Here is a 21957-nt window from a genome sequence, read left to right on the forward strand (position 1 = left end):
GCTGGACACAGGCAGGTATCCAGCTCTCACTTCTGGGAGGTTGGTGGAGATGGGCACAGAGCCCAGGGCACCCGGCCAAATCAGGGGCAGGTCCAGCTAGGAGGGTCCCTTCTGAGAGCAGCGGTCCAAGCTCGCTCCTCCCTGGGAGCAAGAAGCCTGGTCAGAAACAGAGACTGAAGCAGGAGGTGAGTCCACGTGAGGCCATGGCTTGGACACCCACCTGAGATGTTGGAGATGTGGAGTGAGGCCCCATGGAGAGGGCAGATGAGGAGGGTGGATTAGGGCTGATCTTGGGAGCTGTTGCCCCCATATCCCTTTGACATTCGCCTTGGCAAACTTTGTAGGCCCGGAGGAGAGTTCTCAAAACACAGTGAGTGTGACCTGAGGGACACAGCCGGACTGGGCTGCAGGTGGGTGGATCCGAGGTGGATGAGACCAGCCCCTGTTGTGTCCTATGCTTAGATCTCGGGGCACTCTTGGGCGGTCTGTAACTGGCAACAGTGTCGCCCCCACGCAGGGAAAGCCGAGTGGGACCCAGGGTGGTCCTTGGGGAGCCCTCCACCCAGGCTCCAGCTCCGGCCCGCCCGCTGGCCAGGGCATTACCTGTTCCCAGAACGCCATCTGCCCCAGAGGCCATTCACCCTGGTGGCAGGCTGGGCCAGAAAGCAAGTGCCCAGCCCCAGAGCCAAGAGTGAGGCATGAACGATGCCACCAGAATGCCACACGTCCTCAACTCGGGCTGCCTGAAGCACAGATACTGTGGCTCCCCTGAGTTGGCCCTTTGACCATGGAGTCCACCATCCCCAAGGAGGTGCTGGGGACAGAGGCATCGGCTCGGCAGCGTGAGGGTTTCTGTTTGCAGACAGGACGGTGCAACACACAGGTGAGGCTCACACGAGTTTGCCCTGGAGCCCCTGCCTGCCTCAGAGAACTGGGGGTGTGGAGAGGCCCAGAAAGCTTCACAGATGAGGGGCTGACCAGCCTGGGGGAGAACCCTGTCTCGGGGGATCCCCACTAGCAATCCAGAGTGGACTGGGTGTGGGCTGAGAGGGGCCACTACTATGACTGGGAAGCTTGGAGGTCTTCAACTGTCAGCCCCATTTTAGGAGGAGCAACTGACCCAGGGGCTGACTGAGTGTGTGCCCAAGAGAGGAGGGTCTGCCTGTCCGCACTGAGGAAGGCGCTTGCTGATGGGTGTCAGGGGTGCGTCAAGCCCACTCTGCCCGCTCTGTCTCCAGGGACCCTCCCTGCTGCTCTTCAGTCTCCTTCCTCGCTGGGGGCAGACCATGCGGGGCACGGCGCAGGAGGAGAAACTGCAGGGCAGCTGGGCGCCGTGGCTCACGCCTGTAATCCCTGCACTTTGGGAGGCTGAGGTGGGCGGATCACCTGAGGTCAGGAGTTTGAGACCAGCCTGGCCAACATGGTGAAACCCCATCTCTACTAAAAATACAAAAATTAGCTGGGCGTGGTGGTGGGCGCCTGTAATCCCAGCTACTCGGGAGGCTGAGGCAGGAGAATCACTTGAGCCCAGGAGATGGAGGCTGCAGTGAGCCGAGATCATGCCATTGCACTCCAGCCTGGGCAACAAAAGCGAGACTCCATCTCAAAAAAAAAAAAAAGAAAGAAAGAAAGAAAAAGAAACTGCAGGGCAGGCCCAGCTGTGACACTGGCAGGGCCCAGTGCAAAATGAAGATGCAGGGCTCCTTGTTAAAAAATTACTAAGAATTTCGAAATGGTGACGGAGATCATCAAACCCAGCACAGGGTGCTCTGAGCATGGGGACCAGTGCACCTCCACAGGTCACACACCCCTGGAGCTGGCCCTGCAGCAGGGAGAGTAAGGGAAGTCCACAGTGAGGTGGCATCTTATCTTTCTAATGGGCATCTTAGGCGCACACACAGTACATACAAAGGCCCTGTGGCCGCATGCCAAGAAGTCTGCCTCCCTCTGCATACAGTGAACCATTAAACCTCTAAACAACCAGAGAAATAGGTGTCATTAGTCCCATCTTACAGAGGAGAAAGCGGGGCTCAGGGAGGTGGAGGGACTTTCCCAAGGACACTCAGCAGGCAGGCGGCAGAGCTGGAACCCAGAGCCATCCCACCACGCTCCAAAGGCTGGCTTGGGCACACTGGCCATACCACAAGGCAGCTCCTTGTCCCAGCAGGCAGGGCTCCTTTGTGCTGTGGAGCCCAGGCCCCAGCCCCCACTCCCTGGGTTCAAATCTCAGCTCTGGAAGTGACTCAGCCTCTCTGAGCCTCAGTTTCTTCCTCTGTAAAGCGGGTATTGTATTCATAGGTCCTCCTTTGATAGGATTGCTTCTCATGATACACGCAGGATGCGAAGAACAGTAGCAGGCACGGAAAAGGCCCCAAATAACATGTTCCATGGATGCCACTGTGGCCTCCGTCGCTGTTCTTCCTGCCACTGCCGCCCAGCCTGCCCGTCTCTCCCACCTTGGGTAAATAACCCTTCCCCACCTTTGGCAAGCCGGGCCACCTGGCAGTACGTGCAGGGCTCAGGTCACTGCCCACGCCCACCCGTGCATGCCCAGGTAGGACACACACACTCTCTGTCACACACACTTACACTCGCACTTACACACACAACACACACACTCCTTCACACTCACACTCAACACACACACCACACACACTCAACACACAAACACACTCGCACTCACACACAACACACACACACTCATTCACAGTCACACTCACACTCAAGACACACACAAGACACACACACAAGACACACACACTCATTCACACATTCACACTCACACTCAACACACACACGACACACACACACACTCTCTCACACACACACATACACTCACACACACTGACACCCCTTAGCCTGGTGTCTTGAGCCAAGTGTGAGACTGCGAAGGTCTCCCTCTAGCGGCCCAGAAACAGAAGATGCTCACTCAGGCCTGACTTAACTCACTGGAGGAAGCCGCGGGAACTCCTCTGCCCTGGGCTGCAGCCGGATCCTAAGAAGTTCCCGTCCTGCCCCGGGGGTGGGGCATGGTGGCTCACACCTGTAATCCCAGCACTTTGGGAGGCCGAGGCAGGCGGATCATCTGAGGTCGGGAGTATGAGACCAGCCTGACCAACATGGAGAAACCCCGTCTCTACTAAAAATACAAAATTAGTTGGGCTTGGTGACACCTGTAATCCCAGCTACTAGGGAGACTGAGGCAGAAGAATCGCTTGAACCCTGGAAGCAGAGGTTGCAGTAAGCCAAGATCGCACCACTGCACTCCAGCCTGGGCGACAAAAGCGAAACTCCATCTCAAAAAAAAAAAAAAAAAATAGAATCCCAGGTCCCGGCCATGCCTAGACACCCGCCTTCTGTCCCTTCATTCATCTGAGCAGCAGGAGCTGAACACTTGTCAGCAGCAGCCGAACACTTGTCAGCAGCAGCCCAGCCCAGAGGCTAGAATCAGAGCCGGTCCCACGTCCAGCACCCCGAGGAGGTCCCAAGGCTTTTGGCGGGCAAAACAGAGCTGGCTGAGGGGTGATGAGTAGGAGATCTCATAGCCCTCAATGTCAGGCACAAGGGGAGAGGCAGGGTAGCCCAGGAAGAAGGACGTGCACAGGCAGGGGTTGCATGCCTTCATGCCTGGGGCGGGGGCAGGATCCGGCTGCAGAGGTGAGGCACACACAGTAGGACTGCAATAATGAATACACAGAGTAGGACTGCAGTAATGAGTGAAGGAATGAGCGCATGAACCGACAGCCTTGCAGGTTTGTTTTTGTTTTTGTTTTGTTTTGTTTTGAGACAGAGTCTTGTTCTATTTGCCCAGGCTGGAGTGCAGCAGCGCGATCTCAGCTCACTGCAACCTCCGCCTCCCAGGTTGAAGTGATTCTCCTGTCCCAGCCTCCCGAGTAGCTGGGACTACAGGCACGCACCACCATGCTGGGCTAATTTTTGTATTTTTAGTAGAGACAGGGTTTCACCATGTTGGCCAGACTGGCCTTGAACTTCTGACCTCAAGTGATCGGCCCACCTCAACCTCCCAAAGTGCTAGGATTACAGGCATGAGCCACTGCGCCTGTCCAGCTTTGCCACTTTTGTATCACAAGAGTGCCCCTTGTACCTCTTAGCAATAGATTCAGAGGTGGTTTGGTCTCAGCTGGAGAGAAGCCAGAGAACCTATACTTCTAAAAGCAGCTCAGATGGGCTGGGCGCAGTGGCTCACACCTGTAATCCCAGCTCTTTGGGAGGCCAAGATGGGAGGATCGCTTGAGCCCAGAAGTTCAAGACCAGCCTGGGCAACATGGCAAGATCTGTCTCAGCAAAATATTTAAAAACTTAGCTGGGGCATGGTGGTACACGCCTGTGGTCCTAGCTACTTGGGAGGCTGAGGTGAAAGAATCGCTTGAACCCTGGAGGTTGAGACTGCAGTGAGCCAAAATCCCACCACTGCACTCCAGGCAACAGAGGGAGACCCTATCTTTAAAAAAAAAAAAAAAAGGAGCTTAGATAATTCTGAGACCAGGCAAGTCTGGAAACTTCCTGGCTCCTTGTGGCATCCCTGGTTGCCTGGACACTGATTAACTCACAGCCCCAGGCCCTAGGACTCTGAGCTGGGAGGTCTGGGGTGGCCCTGGAAGCTGCCTATGCAACCAGTGTCCCAGGCATGGGGGTCCCAGTCACCCTCTGGGGTGCGGCAAACTAAGAAGCAGGAGCAGGGGACTCAAGGGGATCCCCAGGACGATGGCATTAGCGGGAACTGCCCCAGGCACTGGCAACCGCAGCCAATCCCGTGCTCTCTGGGCCTCTGGTCGCACTCAGAAGACACACCTTGTCCAGGGCCAACAGCGGTGTGAGGACCAGGACGGGGACCCTGTAGTCCCCACCAGTCATGTGTCCTGGACAGCCCACGTCACCTCTGACACTTGGTCACACAACAATGTGAAGATACTTACTGCCACTGAATTGAAACACTTAAAAATGGCTAAAGTTGGCCGTGCGCGGTGGCTTACACCTGTAATCCCAGCACTTTGGGAGGCCGAGGCAGGTGGATCATGAGGTCAGGAGATCGAGACCATCCTGGCTGACATGGTGAAACCCCATCTCTACTAAAAATACAAAAAATTAGCCAGGCATGGTGGCAGGCACTTGTGGTCCCAGCTACTCGGGAGGCTGAGGCAGGAGAATGGTGTGAACCCGGGAGGTGGAGCTTGCAGTGAGCCAAGTCGTGCCACTGCACTCCAGCCTGGGGGACAGAGCGAGACTCCGTCTAAAAAAAAAAAAAAAAAAAGGCTAAAGTGGCCAATTTTATGCTATGTGTATTTTACCACAAATTTTTTTTTTTTTTTTTTTGAGACAGAGTCTCACTCTGCCACCCATGCTGGAGTGCAGTGATGTGATCTCGGCTCACTGCAACCTCCACCTCCTGAGTTCTAGCGATTCTCCTGCCTCAGCCCCCCGAGTAGCTGGGACTATAGGTGCACACCACCACACCCAGCTAACGCTGGTATTTTTAGTAGAGAAGGGGTTTAACCGTGTTGGCCAGGCTGGCCTCAAACTGTTGACCTCAGGTGCCACCCACCTTGGCCTCCCAAAGTGGTGGAATTACAGGCGTAAGCCACCACCCCCGGCCTATTTTACCACAGTTTTTTTGAGACAGGGTCTCACTCTGTCGCCCAGGCTGGAGTGCAGTGGCACCATCTCGGCTCACCTACAACCTCCGCCTCCTGGGCTCAAGCGATTCTCCCACCTCAGTCCCCCAAGTAGCTGGGACTACAGGCATGCGCCACTACAGCCAAACTGTCTGTATGTTTAGTAGAGACGGGGTTTTGCCAAGTTGCCCAGGCTGGTCTTGAACTCCTGAACTCAAGTGATCCACCCACCTTGGCCTCCCAAAGTACTGGGACTACAGGTGTGAGCCACCGCGCCAAGCCCCACAATTTTTTTTTGAGAGAAAAAAGCTCGCAAGGAGCCCATGCACTTCAGGTTCTTTGGGTGATTCAGACACCGGGTGGAGTAACTCGCTGGTCCGTGGACGGTGCCTAAGACTGTTCATTCTGGCTGTATCACTGCTTCTGCCTCAGCTTCCCCATTCATAAAATGGGGATGATACAGGCAGAGGCAGCTCCACTGCTGCCCAGTGAGTGGCAGGCAGAGGCTCCATCCTGGCAGCCTGCACCCTCTCTGCTTGGCCTCCTTCTCTCCAGGGCTGCTGCCACACCTCCGTCCCTTGCAGGTGGCTCTCTTGAGATTGCCTAATGGGACTTATGGTCCTTTTAGATTTTAGGGTCATGTCACTTTTCATTTCACGACGGAGGAAGGGGGCAGTATCCATAACCCACAAGGCAAGGAGAAGCCAGTGGGATTTTGTTAGCTATTCCCAGACACCTGTTCCAAACATTCTCTAGAGACAGCAGCTCAAAGCTCAGGGGAGGCAGGGGTGGGGGGCAGGAGGAACAGAAGCATGTTTTCTTCCTTTTTTCATTTTAGCAGCTTTATTTATTTATTTATTTATTTTTGAGATAGAGTCTCGCCCTGTTGCCCAGGCTGGAGTGCAATGGTGTGATATTAGCTCACTGCAACCTCTGCTTCCCAGGTTCAAGCGATTCTCCTGCCTCAGCCTCCCAGGTAGCTCGGATTACGGGTGTGTGCCACCACGCCCGGCTAATTTTTTTTTTTTTTTTTGTATCTTTAGTAGAGACGGGGTTTCACCATGTTGGCCAGGCTGGTCTCAAACTCCTGACCTGGTGATCCGCCTGCCTTGGCCTCCCAAAGTGCTGGGATTACAGGCGTGAGCCACCGTGCCCGGCCTTAGCAACTTTATTGAGAGCGTTTAAACACCACACTATTCACCCATTGAAAGTATACACTCAACAGCTTCTGGTGAATTCACGGAATTGTGCAACCATCACTGTAGTCAACCACAGAACATTTTCTTTTTATTTTCTCTCTTTTTTTTTTTTTAGACGGAGTTTCGCTCTTATTGCCCAGTCTGGAATGCAATGGCGCGATCTCGGCTCACCGCAACCTCCGCCTCCCAGGTTCAAGTGATTCTCCTGCCTCAGCCTCCCGAGTAGCTGGGATTACAGACATGCACCACCACACCCGGCTAATTTTGTATTTTTAGTAGAGACGGAGTTTCTCCACGTTGAGGCTGGTCTCGAACTCCTGACCTCAGGTGATCCGCCAACCTCGGCCTCCTAAAGTGCTGGGATTACAGGCATGAGCCACCCTGCCCGGCCCTACCAGAACATTTTCATCATCTCAAAAGTGTCCATGAGGCCGGGCACAGTGGCTCACACCTCTAATCCCAGCACTTTGGGAGGCCAAGGCGGGCAGATCACCTGAGGTCAGGAGTTCGAGACCAGCCTGACCAACACGGTGAAACCCCGTCTCTACTAAAAAAATACAAAATTAGCTGGGCATGGTGCTGCATGCCTGTAATCCCAGCTACTCAGGAGGCTGAGGCAGGAGAATCGCTTGAACCCAGGAGGCGGAAGTTGCGGTGAGCCGAGATTGCACCACTGCACTCCAGCCTGGGTGACAGAGCAAGACTCTGTCTCAAAAAAAAAAAAAGGATCCATGAGCAGTCACTTCCCATTTCCCCTTCCCTCCCCCAGCCCCTGACAACCACTCATCTACTTTCTGTCTATGGAAATTTACTTTTTCTGGATATTTTTAATTTTTGTTTTTGTTTTTTCGGACAGGGTCTCACTCTGTTGTCTAGGCTGGAGTGCAACAGCATGATCATGGCTCACTGCAGCCTCAACCTCTTGGGTTCAAGGGATCCTCCTGCCTCAGCCTCCCAAGTAGCGAGGACTACAGGTGCACACCACCATGCCTGCCTAATTTTTAAATTATTTGTAGAGATGGGGGTCTTGCTATGTTACCCAGGCTGGCCTCAAACTCCTGAGCTCAAGCGACCCTCCCACCTCAGCCTCCCAAAGTACTGGGACAACAGGTGTGAACCACCACACCCAGCCTTTTTCTGGCTATTTAATTTCAATGGGATCATACAGTATGTGGATCAAAAGTATACATCGTTTGTGTCTGGCTTTTTTTACTTTTATTTTTTGAGATGGAGTCTCGCTCTGTTGCCCAGGCTGGAGTGCAGTGGCGCGATATTGACTCACCAAAACCTCTGCCTCCTGGCTTCAAATGATTCTCCTGTCTCGGCCTCCCCAGTAGCTGGGATTACAGGCATGCACCACCATGCCCAGCTAATTTTGTATTTTTAGTAGAGACAGGGTTTCACCATGTTGGCCAGGCTGGTCTTGAACTCCTGACCTTGTGATCTGCCCGCCTCGGCCTCCCAAAGTGCTGCGATTACAGGAGTGAGCCACCGCACCTGGCTGTATCTGGCTTCTTTCGTGGAGCATAATGTCTCGAAGGCTCATCTGAGTTGCAGTGTGTATGAGAACTGCATTCTCTTTACGGCCAAGCAGTGTTCTACAGTATGGTTACCACACATTGTATCCGTGCACTCATCAGGCGATGGACCAGCCCACGTTCTCTGAGACGGGCTGACTTGGACTCTGAAATGTTAAGCAACTTGCTCTCCAGGAGTCCTGTGAAGAAGTTGCTTCATCCTTTTGAAGTCTGCCCAGGAGCCCTAACTGCTAGACCACGCTCCCCAGCTGCTGGTCTCATCAGGATAGCAGTGGAGAGTTCACTTTTTCCGAGAAGGATGTTTTATGTGTTTACAGGCATTCTGTAGTTATGTTTATTATTTATGGACAGTTTTAGGGACATAAAATTGCCACTGTATTGTTGGGAGTAAATTTTATTTCCGTGTTTTTAACACACACACAAAAATAATAATCATATTAGTAGCTGAATATTGTCATAATTCTGTAGGATATAAATTTTACTGCAATAACAACTATAAAATACCAAGAACCCACTGCAGCAGGATTGTTAGGAATAAATGTTACTGCTGCTTCCAAAACACAAACGATCACTCCATTGGCGGCTGCAAAGAGACCTCACACTGGTGAGTATAAATGTGCTATGTGAGCAACTCTAAAACCTACAGTACCTCAACCACTGCAGTGGGATGATTGCGAATCCATTTTACGTCTCCAATGAAAACAAAAATAAAATGAATGATGCCTTTTGTAGTTAAATTTTCAATCATCTTGCCGGCAAGAATTTTTTACTGCTACAATTGTAAAACCATAAAATGCAAGAAGAAGAAGCCATTTCAGCCCCAGGAAAGATGAAATGATAAAAATGCAGCTTTATCTGTGAGAAATGTATGGTTGGGGCAGGAAAATCGTTCTTATAGATGTGAATTCGGAGGGCCGGGCGTGGTGGCTCATGCCTGTAATCCCAGCACTTTGGGAGGCCGAGGCAGGTGGATCACCTGAGGTCAGGAGTTCGAGACTAGCCCAGCCAACATGGTGAAACCCCATTGTACTAAAAATAGAAAAATTAGCCGGGCGTGGTGGTGCATGGCAGCTACTCGGGAGGCTGAGGCAGGAGAATTGCTTGAACCCAAGAGACAGAGGTTGCCGTGACCCGGGATCACGCCACTGCAATCCAGCCTGGGCATTAAGAGTGAAACTCTGTCTCAAAAAAAAAAGATGTGAATTTGGAAGAGGGTGGGACTAGGATTGCCAGATAAAATACAGGATGCTCAGTTACATTTGAATTTCTGAGAAACAACAAATACATTTTTTTTTTATTTTTGAGGCACAGTCTCACTCTGTCACTCAAGCTGGAGTGCAGTGACATGATCTTGGCTCACTGCAACCTCCACCTCCTGGGTTCAAGCAATTCTCATGCCTCAGCCCTCTGGTAGCTGGGATTACAGGTGCTCGCCACCACGCCCGGCTAATTTTTGTATTAGTAGAGATGGGTTTTTGCCATGTTGGCCAGGCTGGTCTCGAACTCCTGACCTCAAGTGATCCACCCACCTCAGCCTCCCAAAGTGCTGGGATTACAGGCGTGAGCCCACACGCCTGGCCAAATACATTTTTTAGAGTAAGTATCTCTCTCATATTGCATGGGATATACTTACACTAAAAATGTATTTGTTATTTCTCTGAAATTCAAATTTAACTAGGTGTCTTGGTTTTTTGTTTGCTTTTTTACTAAATTTGGCCACCTTTGGCTTGCCTGAAGAACAAGGATGGACCTCCAAGCCCATCTGTGAACACTTTTTTTGTTTTGTTCTGTTTTTTTTTTTTTTGAGATGGAGGCTCGCTCTGTCACCAGGCTGGAGTGCAGTGGCACAGTCTCAGCTCACTGCAACCTCTGCCTCCTGGGTTCAAGCGATTTTTCTGCCTCAGCCTCCGGAGTAGCTGGGACTACAGGCATGTGCCACCACACCCAGCTAATTTTTGTATTTTTAGTGGAGATGGGGTTTCATCGTGTTGGCCAGGATGATCTCGATATCTTTTTTTTTTTTTTGAAATGGAGTCTCGCTGTGTCGCCCAGGCTGGAGTGCAGTGTCGCAATCTCTGCTCACTGCAAGCTCCGCCTCCCGGGTTCACACCATTCTCCGGCCTCAGTCTCCCGAGTAGCTGGGACTACAGGCATCCATCACCACGCCCGGCTATTTTTTTTTTTAGTAGAGACGAGGTTTCACCATGTTAGCCAGGATGGTCTCGATCTCCTGACCTCGTGATCCACCTGCCTTGGCCTCCCGAAGTGCTGGGATTACAGGTGTGAACCACCGTGCCCGGCCTGATCGCGATACCTTGACCTCATGATCCACCCGCCTTGGCCTCCCAAAGTGCTGGGATTACAGGAGTGAGCCACTGCTCCCGGCCCACTTTTTTTTTTTTTTTTTTGAGACAGGGTCTCACTCACTCTGTCACCCAGGCTACATACAGTACAGTGGTGCAGTCATGGTTCACTACCATCTCAACCTCCTGGGCTCAAGTGATCCTCCCACCTCAGCCTCCCAAGCAGCTGGGACTACAGGTGTTCACCACCATGCCCAGCCACAAGTAAACTCTTACAGTGAAGAACTGCTGGGATCCCGGGGGACATTTGGAGGCTTAGAGCTAGCCAGGCAGGGCGCTTTTGGTCTCAGGTGGCTGAACTTGTCCCTAAGGCTTTAGGCGAGGTATGGTGGGGAGCTCAGGAGCTGCTGCCACAGCCTTGGCAGGGACCATTGAAGCGCAAAGGCACAATGAGTGCCGCTGACCGGGATTCACACCCACGTGCACGTCAGCCTCACACTATGCTACTAAGTCGGGGGTGGTGCTGCTGATTCACAGCATGAGAGTAGAAGGAGCTGGTCCTGGGCCACACAGCCAAACAGAGACCTGCGAGAGCTTTAGAGCCCGCAGTCCCTTCCCCTGGGCTGCAGGGTGAGGCCCTGACCAGGTCTGCAGAGGGCAACTGCATTCGGGGCTCCAGAGTGTGCTAACTTGGGAGGCTACACCTTCTGTCCTTAAAAGCTTTACAGAAGGCCTGGCTTCCCGACCTTCGCCCCAGGTACCCGAGAGTGAAAATCAGCCTCAAGTCTTAAAGAGCCAGGGCTTGTTTTGGAGTAAAAACTGCACGATCCAGTTTTGATCGCCCACTTACTCCTAGGCCTAGTAGCAAATGGATTTCAGCTGCTGCCAAAAAAACACATCCGCCTTCACAGAAGAGCGGCTTTGCCCCTTCCTCCCTCACCAGAAAACCAATAAGAACAGGAGGCAGTGAGGAGAGGTGAACTCCAGGGAACCCCTGGAATAGGCTCAACCCCCCAGCGGGGCCTCCACAGGTGAGGACCTCCGTTCCCACGATTGTTACATAAACCTCTAAGCCCCATCACAGCCCCACCTTGTAGTTTCGCTGAGTTTGGGTGGTGGGTTTTGGGGGGTTGCCCTGAAGGAGAACAACACAGACCCCTGGGTCTGCAGATCACCCAGAAGATGCCCTCCCCCACTCTGTCCCCACTCCCAGCCTCCCCAACACAGGTACCCAGGCACCAAAACACATAGTTTTTCCTTAATGCAAATTAGATGGAAATATAACAGCATTCCCAAAATACACTGTTGGGGCTCAGAAAATATGGCGCCTTGACAAGAAGGGGCCCCAAGGTCTCTCTGACCTACCTCCAGCCCCATGTCTTCCCAAAGCACAGGATGAGGCTGTTCTCGGACTTTCCTTAACTACCTAGAAACCAGACTGCCCAAGAGGAACACAATTGCCTTCCCTGAAATGTTATTAACCAGAGAAGATTAAAACTCACATCACAAAGGAAGAGGCTGAAATGAAACACCACACCTAGAGCCCAGACCAACTTCCTCCCAAACCATTGTCTGTTCTTTGGTCCCATTCGATTCCCAAAGAGAATTATTCACTAACCATTGTCTGAGCAAGGGGCCCATTCATTTCATTTCCCCCCACAAATCATTGACTTTGCCTCAAAGAGGTGGTTTCCCACCACCTCTTCTCCCATGAGGAAGGGCATGGCAGTTTCTGGACCCCTCTGGATTACTGGGTAATCACGTCCGGGGAGTCCTGGGCTATGCAGTTAGAGTAAATTCTGTGAGCCTTTTCTCCTATGAATCTGCCTTTTGTCCGCTGATTTTTCGGTGAAGCTTCAGAGGGCAAAGGGCAGCTTTCTCTTCCTAACCCAGAATCCGACCACTTCTCAGCCCTTCCACTGCCACCCCTGGCCGCAGCCCCCGGCATCTCCTGCCCGGGGAACTTGGTTCCCTCCGTGCTCTGCCTGTTTCCACCACAACCTCCCCAGGGCACCTGGGTTGACGTTGCAGGGCCCCCTCCCACTACATGGCCCCTGCACAGACCATACTCTTCCCAAGGCCCAGGGCTCCCTGCGCCTGGCTCCAGCCTCCTTATGGTTTCTGGAACATACACCGGTGCGTCCTCCTTGCTCATCCTGACTTGTCACCTGTATCTTTCTCTCCCTGCTGGAGCCCTGCAAGGCAGGCATTTTCATCTGCTGGGATATCCCCAGCCCCTGGAACAGCCCAGGCTCATAATAGACACCGAGTTTGCAGAATAAATGAATGAATGGGAGACTGAAGGAGTGAGCTTGCTTTTACACAGCCACCTCTCAGAACACACATGCATCTGTCTGCACCGGTCTGTCATTTTGAATTCTGGGGCAGGGAGGAGTGCCATTGATTTGCTTCATTCATTCGCCTGGTGGTGTGTGTCCCTCCCTTTTGACTATAGCTTACCTGACATGCACCTTCTTCCTCACCGCCCCAAGGCCTGACCTGGAGTCCGGCCTGCCATAGGCGCCCCTGCATTCCTGCTGATGACCAGAGGGCTTCAGTGGTCTTGCCTGGAGAGAGTGACCAGTTGTGGTTGGGTCTCATTTGCATGTGCTTTGCATAATGCTTTGCATAACCTCCTACAAGCCACATTGAGCAGGGAAGGTGGGGTGCAGAGAGCACTGGCCCTGGGGCCCCCTGAGAGCTGACCCCTGCAGCAGATGTTCTGGGGTTTGGGGCTCCTTGGGGACCAGCTCCACCTGGTGCCAGTCTCCCCAGGCCAGGTTAGGGGTGCAGATCTGGACACAGTGAGGGTGAGGGTACAGGCTTCCCTCGCCAGACGCGGCTTCTCCCTTCCTCTCCCTGGGAAAGGGGAGGCCTCACTGCAAGCCCCAGGAACCTGCCCCAAGACCCTCCGAAGTTCAGGCCCTGCCTCCCCGCACTGAAGAGGCTGGGGTTGGGGGGCAAGTGTCACCCACGCCTCAGAGTGAGCCCTAGATCTGAGGAGAGACAAGACGGGGAGGAGGGGAAGGGGGTCAGCTCAGAGGGCAGCCCTGCCCACTCTGCCATGTCCCAGCTTTCAGACGTGGCTGAGAGGAGATGAGATGCCCTGCTCCCCGGAGCGGGTCACAGAACTCGGGGTAAGTTTCTGGTCTGCCTACCTGGCAGATGCCCCTAGAGAGTGGCCTCCCCAACAGCACCCACCACCCCAGGGCAGGTGGGGAGCAGCGTCCCCCACCCCATGAGCCCGGCCAGCCTGGCCACCCTGCTGGGCCACATGGTGCCACAGGTCAGCAGGGGTCTTCAGGCCATGTGAGGAAGGTGTCTGGGCTGGTGGCCAGGCTGGGTGGGAGGGGTGGGGGCAGGTGGAGCTGGGTGGGTGATTGGGCGACCTCGACCCCTCAGCAGGCTGCACCAACCTCGGCTTCCCTTCTCAGCAACTGTGACCTCAAGCAGCTGCTGCACCTGTTGGGTGTGGGTGAGCCCGGCTCTTCTTTCCCTTCCAGGGAAGGAGTCAGCCCAGGAGTCAACTGCGGTCGGGGAGGGGATTAAGGAGCTGAGAACAGGAGACAGCAGAGGGGACAGGCTGTCTTCAGGCACAGCTGGCACCTGGGGGAAGCCGCCTCCTCCCTCCCACCGCCCCCACCCCCGCTTGTTACTGGAAATGAGGAGAGCCTCCCAGGTCCCAGCAGAGCTGCTGCTGGTAAGTCCCTTCCCCAGCGGCCCCTCCACCCCTCACAGGCCCAGCTGTGCCAGCCCAGCCTGGGCCCCACTCCCGGCTCCTGCTTTCGGTGGTCTCCTGTGGCCTGAGGCCCTGGGGGTGGGCAGGGGTAGGCACCCAGGCCCAGAGGCTCTGCACCTGGCTTCAGGCTTCCCTGCTGCCTGGGCTTTGTGGTGGGAGGCGGGGTTGCAGGTGAGGGGAGTCCTCCGTAATCAACCCCAGTTTATAGGAATTGGGGCCCCAGTGCCCAGACTCATGGGCCTCCAGGGGAGCAGGTGGGAGGCCCTGCCCAGCCCACCTCCCTCTGAGTATGGATCTGAGGTCACACACACCTGGCTGGAAGTGACTTATCCTGTGAACCTCAGTGTCCTTACCTGTAAAAGGTAAAAAAATTCTCTCTTCCTCCAAGTGGCTGAGAAAGGTAGAAAAACAGCGTAAAAGCAGCTGGTCCCAGCCCCGTGAGCACCGGCCGGGACCCCTCGGGTGGGATCCCATCGTACCATCTCTGCCCATGATCCAAGGAGACCATTTCAGAGAGGTTGAACAACATGCCGGGCTCAGGGCACGGGGCAGGCTTTAGCTTAGCCACAGCCAGCTGGCTGGTGAGCAGGGGCGGGGCAGCCGTGGGCCTGGAGAGTGGGGGCAACTTCTTCCTACCCCCTCCCAGAAGGAGAAAGCCCACATTTTTAGGTACCACAGCAGCCCTTTTGGGCAACAGGCTTCCCTTTTTTTTTTTTTGGAGACGGAGTCTTGCCCTGTCGCCCAGGCTGGAGTGCAGTGGTGTGATCTCGGCTGACTGCAACCTCCGCCTCTCAGGTTCAAGCAATTCTCCTGCCTCAGTCTCCCGAGTAGATGGGATTACGCCCACCACCATGCCCGGCTAATTTTTATATTTTTAGTAGAGACGACAGGGTTCCACCATGTTGGCCAGACTGGTCTGGAACTCCTGACCTCAGATGATCCACCCACCTTGGCCTCCCAAAGTGCTGGGATTACAGGTGTGAGCCACTGTACCTGACCCTCTTTTTTTTAAAAAAACCTTTTAAGTTCAGGGGTCCACGTGCAGGTTTGTTATATAGGTAAGCCCGTGACATTGGGGTTTGTTGTACAGATTATTTCAGCACGCAGGTACTAAGTCTAGTACCCATTAGTTATTTTTCCTAATCCTCTTCCTCCTCCCAGCCTCCACCCTCTGATAGATTCCAGGGTTGGCTGGTCTCTTCTGTGCAGATTCTTAGAAATATCAACTGAGACCAGGTGCAGTGGCTCATGCCTGTAATCCCAGCACTTTGGGAGGCCGAGGCGGGTGGATCACCTGAGGTCAGGAGTTTGAGACCAGCCTGGCCAACATGGCAAAACCCCATCTCTACTAAAAATACCAAAATTAGCCGGGCATGGTGGCACCTGTAATCCCAGCTACTTGGGAGGCTGAGGCAGAATTGCTTGAACCTGGGAGGCAGAGGTTGCAGTGAGCCGAGATAGCACCACTGCACTCCAGCCTGGGTGACAGAGTGAGACTCCATCTCAAAAAAAAAAAAAAAAAAAAAAAAGATAAATACCCCTGATGGAATGCAAGGGGAAAGTTCCACCCTTAGCCCATCAATCCTGGCAGGTGCTCCATCCTCCCACCTGGGGACCCAGGTGGCAACCGGCAGAGCGAGCTCAGAAACTCCACGTCAAGGTGGCAAAGTCAAGGTGGCAAAGCAGCATCCGCCTGGGTCCCCTAAGGGAGTAGGGCTGCATAGACCGGGTGCACCCGCCCTGGGCTGTTACAGAAGGAGAAATAAACTTCTCCACAAGCCACAGCTGCTATTGTTGGCTACCGTGCTGCAGCTGCTGAGCTGGTATGTGTCTTTGTGTGACTGGCTGATTTCACTTAGTGTGATGTCTTCAAGGTTCATCCACATGATAGCATAGGTCAGAATTTCCTTCCTTTGTTAAGGCTGAATAATATTCCACCGTATGGATAGACCATAGTTTGTTTATCCATTCATGCATCCATGGACGCTAGGGTTGCTTCTATCTTCTGGCTATTGCAAATGAATAATGCTGCTATGAACGCGGGTGAACATATATCTCTTTGAGTTCTGCAGCTGCTGAGCCTACCTGAACTAGCACCAGTTACAAGAAACAGAAACTCACCTCAAACCAGCCGAAGTCAAATGGAGCCTGAAATGCAAACTAAAACCACAAGAAGACGCCACTCAATACCTATTAGGACGGCTACTATTTAAAAAAAAAAAAAACAACAGAAAATAACAAGTGTTGCTGAAGATGTGGAGAAATTGGAATCCTGTGCCCTCAATTTTCTTTTTTTTGAGGTGGAGTCTCACTGTCATCCAGGCTGGAGTGCAGGGGCACTATCTCGGTCCACCGCAACCCCCCACCTCCTGGATTCAAGCGATTCTCGTGCCTCAGCCTCCCGAGTAGCTGGGATTACAGGCGTGCGCCACCATGGCCCGACTAATTTTTAAATTTTTAGTAGAGACGGGGTTTCACCATGTTGGCCAGGCTGGTCTCAAACTCCTGACCTCAAGTGATCCACCCGCCGTGGCCTCCCAAAGTGCTAGGATTACAGGTGTGAGCCACGGCGCTTGGCCCTGTGCACTCGATTTTGGTGGGAATGGAAAATGGTACAATTGCTGTGGAAAACAGTGGGGTGAGATCCTCCAAAAATTAAACATAGAATTAGCGTATAACCCAGCACTTCCACTCCTGTATCTATCCCCAAAAGAATTAAAAGCAGGGACTCAAAGAGATATATGTTCACCCGCGTTCATAGCAGCATTATTCATTTGCAATAGCCAGAAGATAGAAGCAACCCTAGCGTCCATGGACGCATGAATGGATAAACAAACTATGGTCTATCCATACGGTGGAATATTATTCAGCCTTAACAAAGGAAGGAAATTCTGACCTATGCTATCATGTGGATGAACCTTGAAGACATCACACTAAGTGAAATCAGCCAGTCACAAAAAGACACATACCGTGTGATTCCACTCATGTGAGATTGTTAGATTTATAGAGACAGAAAATAGCATGGTGGTTGCCAGGGGCTGGGGTCCAGGGGAATGGGGAGTTAGTGTTAATTAATGGGGACAGTTTCAGTTTGGGAAGATTAGAATGTTCAGGAGCTGGAGAGCAACTGCACAACAGTGGTAATTACTTAATGCCACTGAACTGTATACTTGAAAATGGTTAAAATGGTGAATTTTATTATGTGTGTATATATACATATATCTTTACATAAATTATTTGTTTTACATATGGGAAAAAAAGTTTAAAAAATACACTTTACCAAGGGAAAAAAACAGGTTAGACAAATATGGGAAAATAATAATAATTGTGGAATCTGGGTGATGTTCTATGGGGATTCATTACACCCTTCTGCCTATTTTTATTTATTTTTACTTATTTATTTTTTTGAGATGGAGTCTTGCTCTGTCGCCCAGGCTGGAGTGCAGCGGCGCTATCTCGGCTCACTGCAAGCTCTGCCTCCTGGGTTCACGCCATTCTCCTGCCTCAGCCTCTCGAATAGCTGGGACTACAGGCGCCCGCCATCACACCCGGCTAATTTTTTTTGTATTTTTAGTGGAAATGGGGTTTCACCGTGTTAGCCAGGATGGTCTCAATCTCCTGACCTCATGATCCACCTGCCTCTGCCTCCCAAAGTGCTGGGATTATGGGCGTGAGCCACCGCGCCCAGCCCCTTCTGCCTATTTTTAAAAAAATATTTTCATGGGCCTGGTGCAGTGGCTCACGCCCGTAATCCCAGCACTTTAGGAGGCCGAGGCAGGCAGATCACCTGAGTCCAGGAGTTTGAGACTAGCCTGGCCAACATGGCAAAACCCCGTATCTACTAAAAATACAAAAATTAGCTGGGCGTGGTGGCAGAAGCCTGTAGTCCCAGCTACTCGGGGGGGCTGAAGCAAGAGAATTGCTTGAACCCGAGAGGTGGAGGTTGCAGTGAGCTGAGATCACACCACTGCACTTCAGCGAGCCTGGGCGACAGAACAAGACTCGGTCTCAAAAAAAAATTTTTTTTTCATAATAAAAACTAAAAACAAATAAGGGGAGGATGGAGTGATCAGTCCTGCTTCTTCACTCCCTTGTAGTAGAATTATGCATTCACATCCTTGACTTGGGGCATAGCTATGGGACTTGCTTTGATCAGTGGGATGTCAGGGGATATGGAGTGAGTAGACTTGAACTGTGCTTGCACAATGAACTTGCTCTCTTTCGCTGCTGAAGTCACCCTGGAAGGAACATGCCTCAGGTAGCTTGCTGGGCCGAGGTTGATAAGAAACACGTGAAGCAAACCTGGACCCAACTCACAGCCCAGATGCCAGCCAGCTAATCCAAGCCTGGATCTGGTGAACCCCCACAGACCCACAGAGATGTGAGCAAAACAAATGCTTATTGTAGAACGCCACCAGGATTACGGGGCTGCTTGTTACACAGCCTGATTATGGCAATCACTAACTGATATAGGGAGTTTCTCATGAAACCCAAGAGAAGCCACTAGTCAGTATTGTGACTGACAGTGGCACTCTGGTTAACCTATGCAGAAAAGGAATTCAGTGGGTGTAACCGTTAGCATAGAATGGCCTGCATAGGGTATCGAGGCTGGATACTCACTGCATGCTGTGACACAGTGCTGTCTGGCTCTGCCACAACCCTTGGGAACAATCCTAAATTACTCTTTATTTTTTATTTTTTTTGAGACAGAGTCTTGCTGTGTCGCCCAGGCTGGAGTGCAGTGACGTGATCTTGGTTCACTGCAACCTCCACCTCCCAGGTTCAAGCGATTCTCCTGTCTCAGCCTCCTGAGTAGCTGGGATTATAGGTGTGCACCATCACACCTGACTAATTTTTGCATTTTTAGTAGAGACAGGGTTTCACCATGTTGGCCAGGCTTGTCTCAAACTCCTGGTCTCAAGTGATCCACCTGCCTCGGCCTCCCAAAATGCTGGGGTTACAGGCGCAAGCCACCACACCTGCCCCTAAATTCTCTTGGCATCTCATCTTCACAATTAAACATTCAGGTGGAAGCATTTAATGTAATCATTTTGTTCACATTCCCAGGAGTTAGTTTTCAGAGCCTGGGAAAGGGAGCAGGGACCCCCAGGACCCTACCTCCAACGTAGAAAGGGTATTTGGACACCAGGCAACCAAAAGGGCAAATGGCTACCACTGGCAGGAATGCAGGAGGGGCTGAAGACAGGTGTGAGCTCTCGGCAGGAGTTGGGGGGCCTGCTCCTACCTCCTGCTGTTCCCCCATGTCACCTCTGTTTTGAACTCAGAGCTTCGGACAAGAGCCCCCTCCTGCTGTCTGAAGGGCACCAGTGTGGCTGCCCGCTGCTCCCAGGTTCCACGCGCCTAGCTTCAGCCACCTGGAGGGAGACTGGTTCCTCTTCCTCATTCCAGTTCTCATTTCTGGAGCCAAGTGAACGCCGTTCGGAGAAATGTCCCTCGGCTTCCACGGTCTCCAGGCAAAGGGTAGGAGTGGTTCCCAGAGGCCGAGATGAGGACCCAGATGAAGCCACAGGTGTCTGCAGCTATGTGGAGCTCTGGCAGATGCAGGCGGAGACTTGCCTCTTACATAGGGAGTTGTTGACGTCCCAGCTAAGTCAGCTGAGAACAGAAAGCCAGTGAGGCAAACAACCCCAACCCACGGGACGGCTCGGGGGCTGGGGTGAGGCATGCAGAGTACACCTGACTGATCCCAGTGCAACTCACAGGGCGGCTGGAGGGTTATCCCAGCCCAACTCTAGGACAGCTGGAGGGCTGGGGAAAGGCATGCAGAGTATGCCAACCAATCCCAGCGCTGGGCAGAGAGGCATGGAGAGGGCTATTGTGATACCCAACCTTGTTTTAACCTGACTTGACTCTCCCTTAGCTGAGAGAGCCAGACAGACTCCATCTTGGCTCCTTCACTTACAGCCCCTTACCCACCCCCTTCCTCAAGGACTTAACTTGTGCAAGCAGACTGCCAGCACATCCAAGGATGCAATTAACTGATAAGATACTGTGGCAAGTTATATCCGCAGTTCCTAGGAATTCGCCCGGTTGATAGCACCCAGAGTCCCCGCGTTTGTATCCGGCTGATAACACTCAAAGCCCCGCGTCTATCACCTTGTAATACATTTAAAGCCCCTGCACCTGGAACTGTTTGCTTTCCTGTAACCATTTATCCTTTTAACTTTTTTGTCTGCTTTGCTTCTGTAAGATTGTTTTAACTAGACTCCCCCCACCGCCCCTTTCTAAAACAAAGTATAAAAGAAAATCTAGCCCCTTCTTTGGGGCGGAGAGAATTTTGAGCACTAGCCTGAATTCGTCTCAGAGAGTGGCGTTTCTCTACAACTCGCTCGATCACAACTCTGTGAGGGAGGCAGATAGAGGAAGGAACACCCACGCCCCCAACTGCACTGTCCCCCACCCCCATGTTCTGCAGGTGCCTCCCACTGTGGGCTCCACAGAGGCAGAGGATGAGGGAGCCACTGACACGCCCCTGTAAGGCAGCCTCCCTGAGCGAGCAGGAGCAGGTCAGGGGTGAGTGTGGAATGATGACAGCCCAGGGCATCCTAGGCCCCCGGGGAAAGAGCAAGCTCCCTGTGCTTCCTGACCTCCGCCTCATTTGCGGATACACGTGCTCATGTCGGGAGACACCTGGAGTCATGTCAACTCCTGTCCCCCATTCTGCAGGTCCACAAGTCACCAGGTTCCATTCCCCTTCCCCTCCACATATCTCAGAGCTGTCACAGACTCTCCATGCCCCATTTCAGGGGTCTTGGCCCAGGCCTTGTCATGCCTTATCTGGACCAAGAGCAGTGGTCCCCAACCAGCTCCACCCAGGTACCCCCTGCCCTGCCCATGTCCCCCACAGTTGCACCATGCCTGCTGGCACCTGCCCTCTCTTCACTGGTGCACCAGCAGCTGCAGAGGCAGGGCTGAACCCTGGGCCCGCTCTCAGGGCCCCCACCTCCTGCTCATCCTCCACATGGCCCAAGCCCTTCATGACTGTTTGCCTCTTGCCCACATCTTCCATGTTGACGTCGCCTGGGACTGGAGGATGCATCAGAGCACGGATCCTTGAGCCAGCTTAAAAACGATGTGTGAGGCCGGGCACGGTGGCTCACGCCTGTAATCCCAGCACTTTGGGAGGCCGAGGTGAGTGGATCGCCTGAGGTCAGGAGCTTAAGACCAGCCTGGCCAACATGGTGAAATCCCATCTCTACTAAAAATACAAAAACTAGCCAGGTGTGGTGGCACATGTCTGTAATCCCAGCTACTCGGGAGGCTAAGGCAGGAGAATCGCTTGAACCTGGGAGGCAGAGGTTGCAGTGAGCCAAGATTGCGCCACTGCACTCCAGCCTGGGCAATTGAGAGAGATTCTATCTCAAAAAAACAAACAAACAAACCCGATGTGTGAGTCTAACTTTGCCACTCAGCTTCCTCACATTCATTTCCTTCATTCACTCATTCATTCAATCAACAAAGCTTTATCTGTGCCAGGTTCTGCCCTGAGGCTCTGCAGACCCAGCTGGGGAACAAGCCCACCCC

General features: G+C 52.7%; 1 protein-coding gene across 1 annotated transcript; it reads left to right on the forward strand.

The window, feature by feature from the left end:
* Nucleotides 1-20882: 20882 nt before the first annotated feature.
* LOC109026880 (uncharacterized) lies at nucleotides 20883-21500 on the forward strand. The gene has a single exon (XM_019026733.4). It carries the CDS (start codon nucleotides 20883-20885, stop codon nucleotides 21498-21500), a length of 618 nt encoding a protein of 205 aa, XP_018882278.3.
* Nucleotides 21501-21957: the final 457 nt, after the last annotated feature.

Source organism: Gorilla gorilla, chromosome 4 (genome assembly GCF_029281585.2).
Source record: "Gorilla gorilla gorilla isolate KB3781 chromosome 4, NHGRI_mGorGor1-v2.1_pri, whole genome shotgun sequence".
Classification (NCBI taxonomy): domain Eukaryota; kingdom Metazoa; phylum Chordata; class Mammalia; order Primates; family Hominidae; genus Gorilla; species Gorilla gorilla.

Bases quoted from the DNA above. Each gene is read 5' to 3' on its own strand.
- LOC109026880 (XM_019026733.4), top strand. From the start codon at position 20,883: ATGAGGGAGCCACTGACACGCCCCTGTAAGGCAGCCTCCCTGAGCGAG.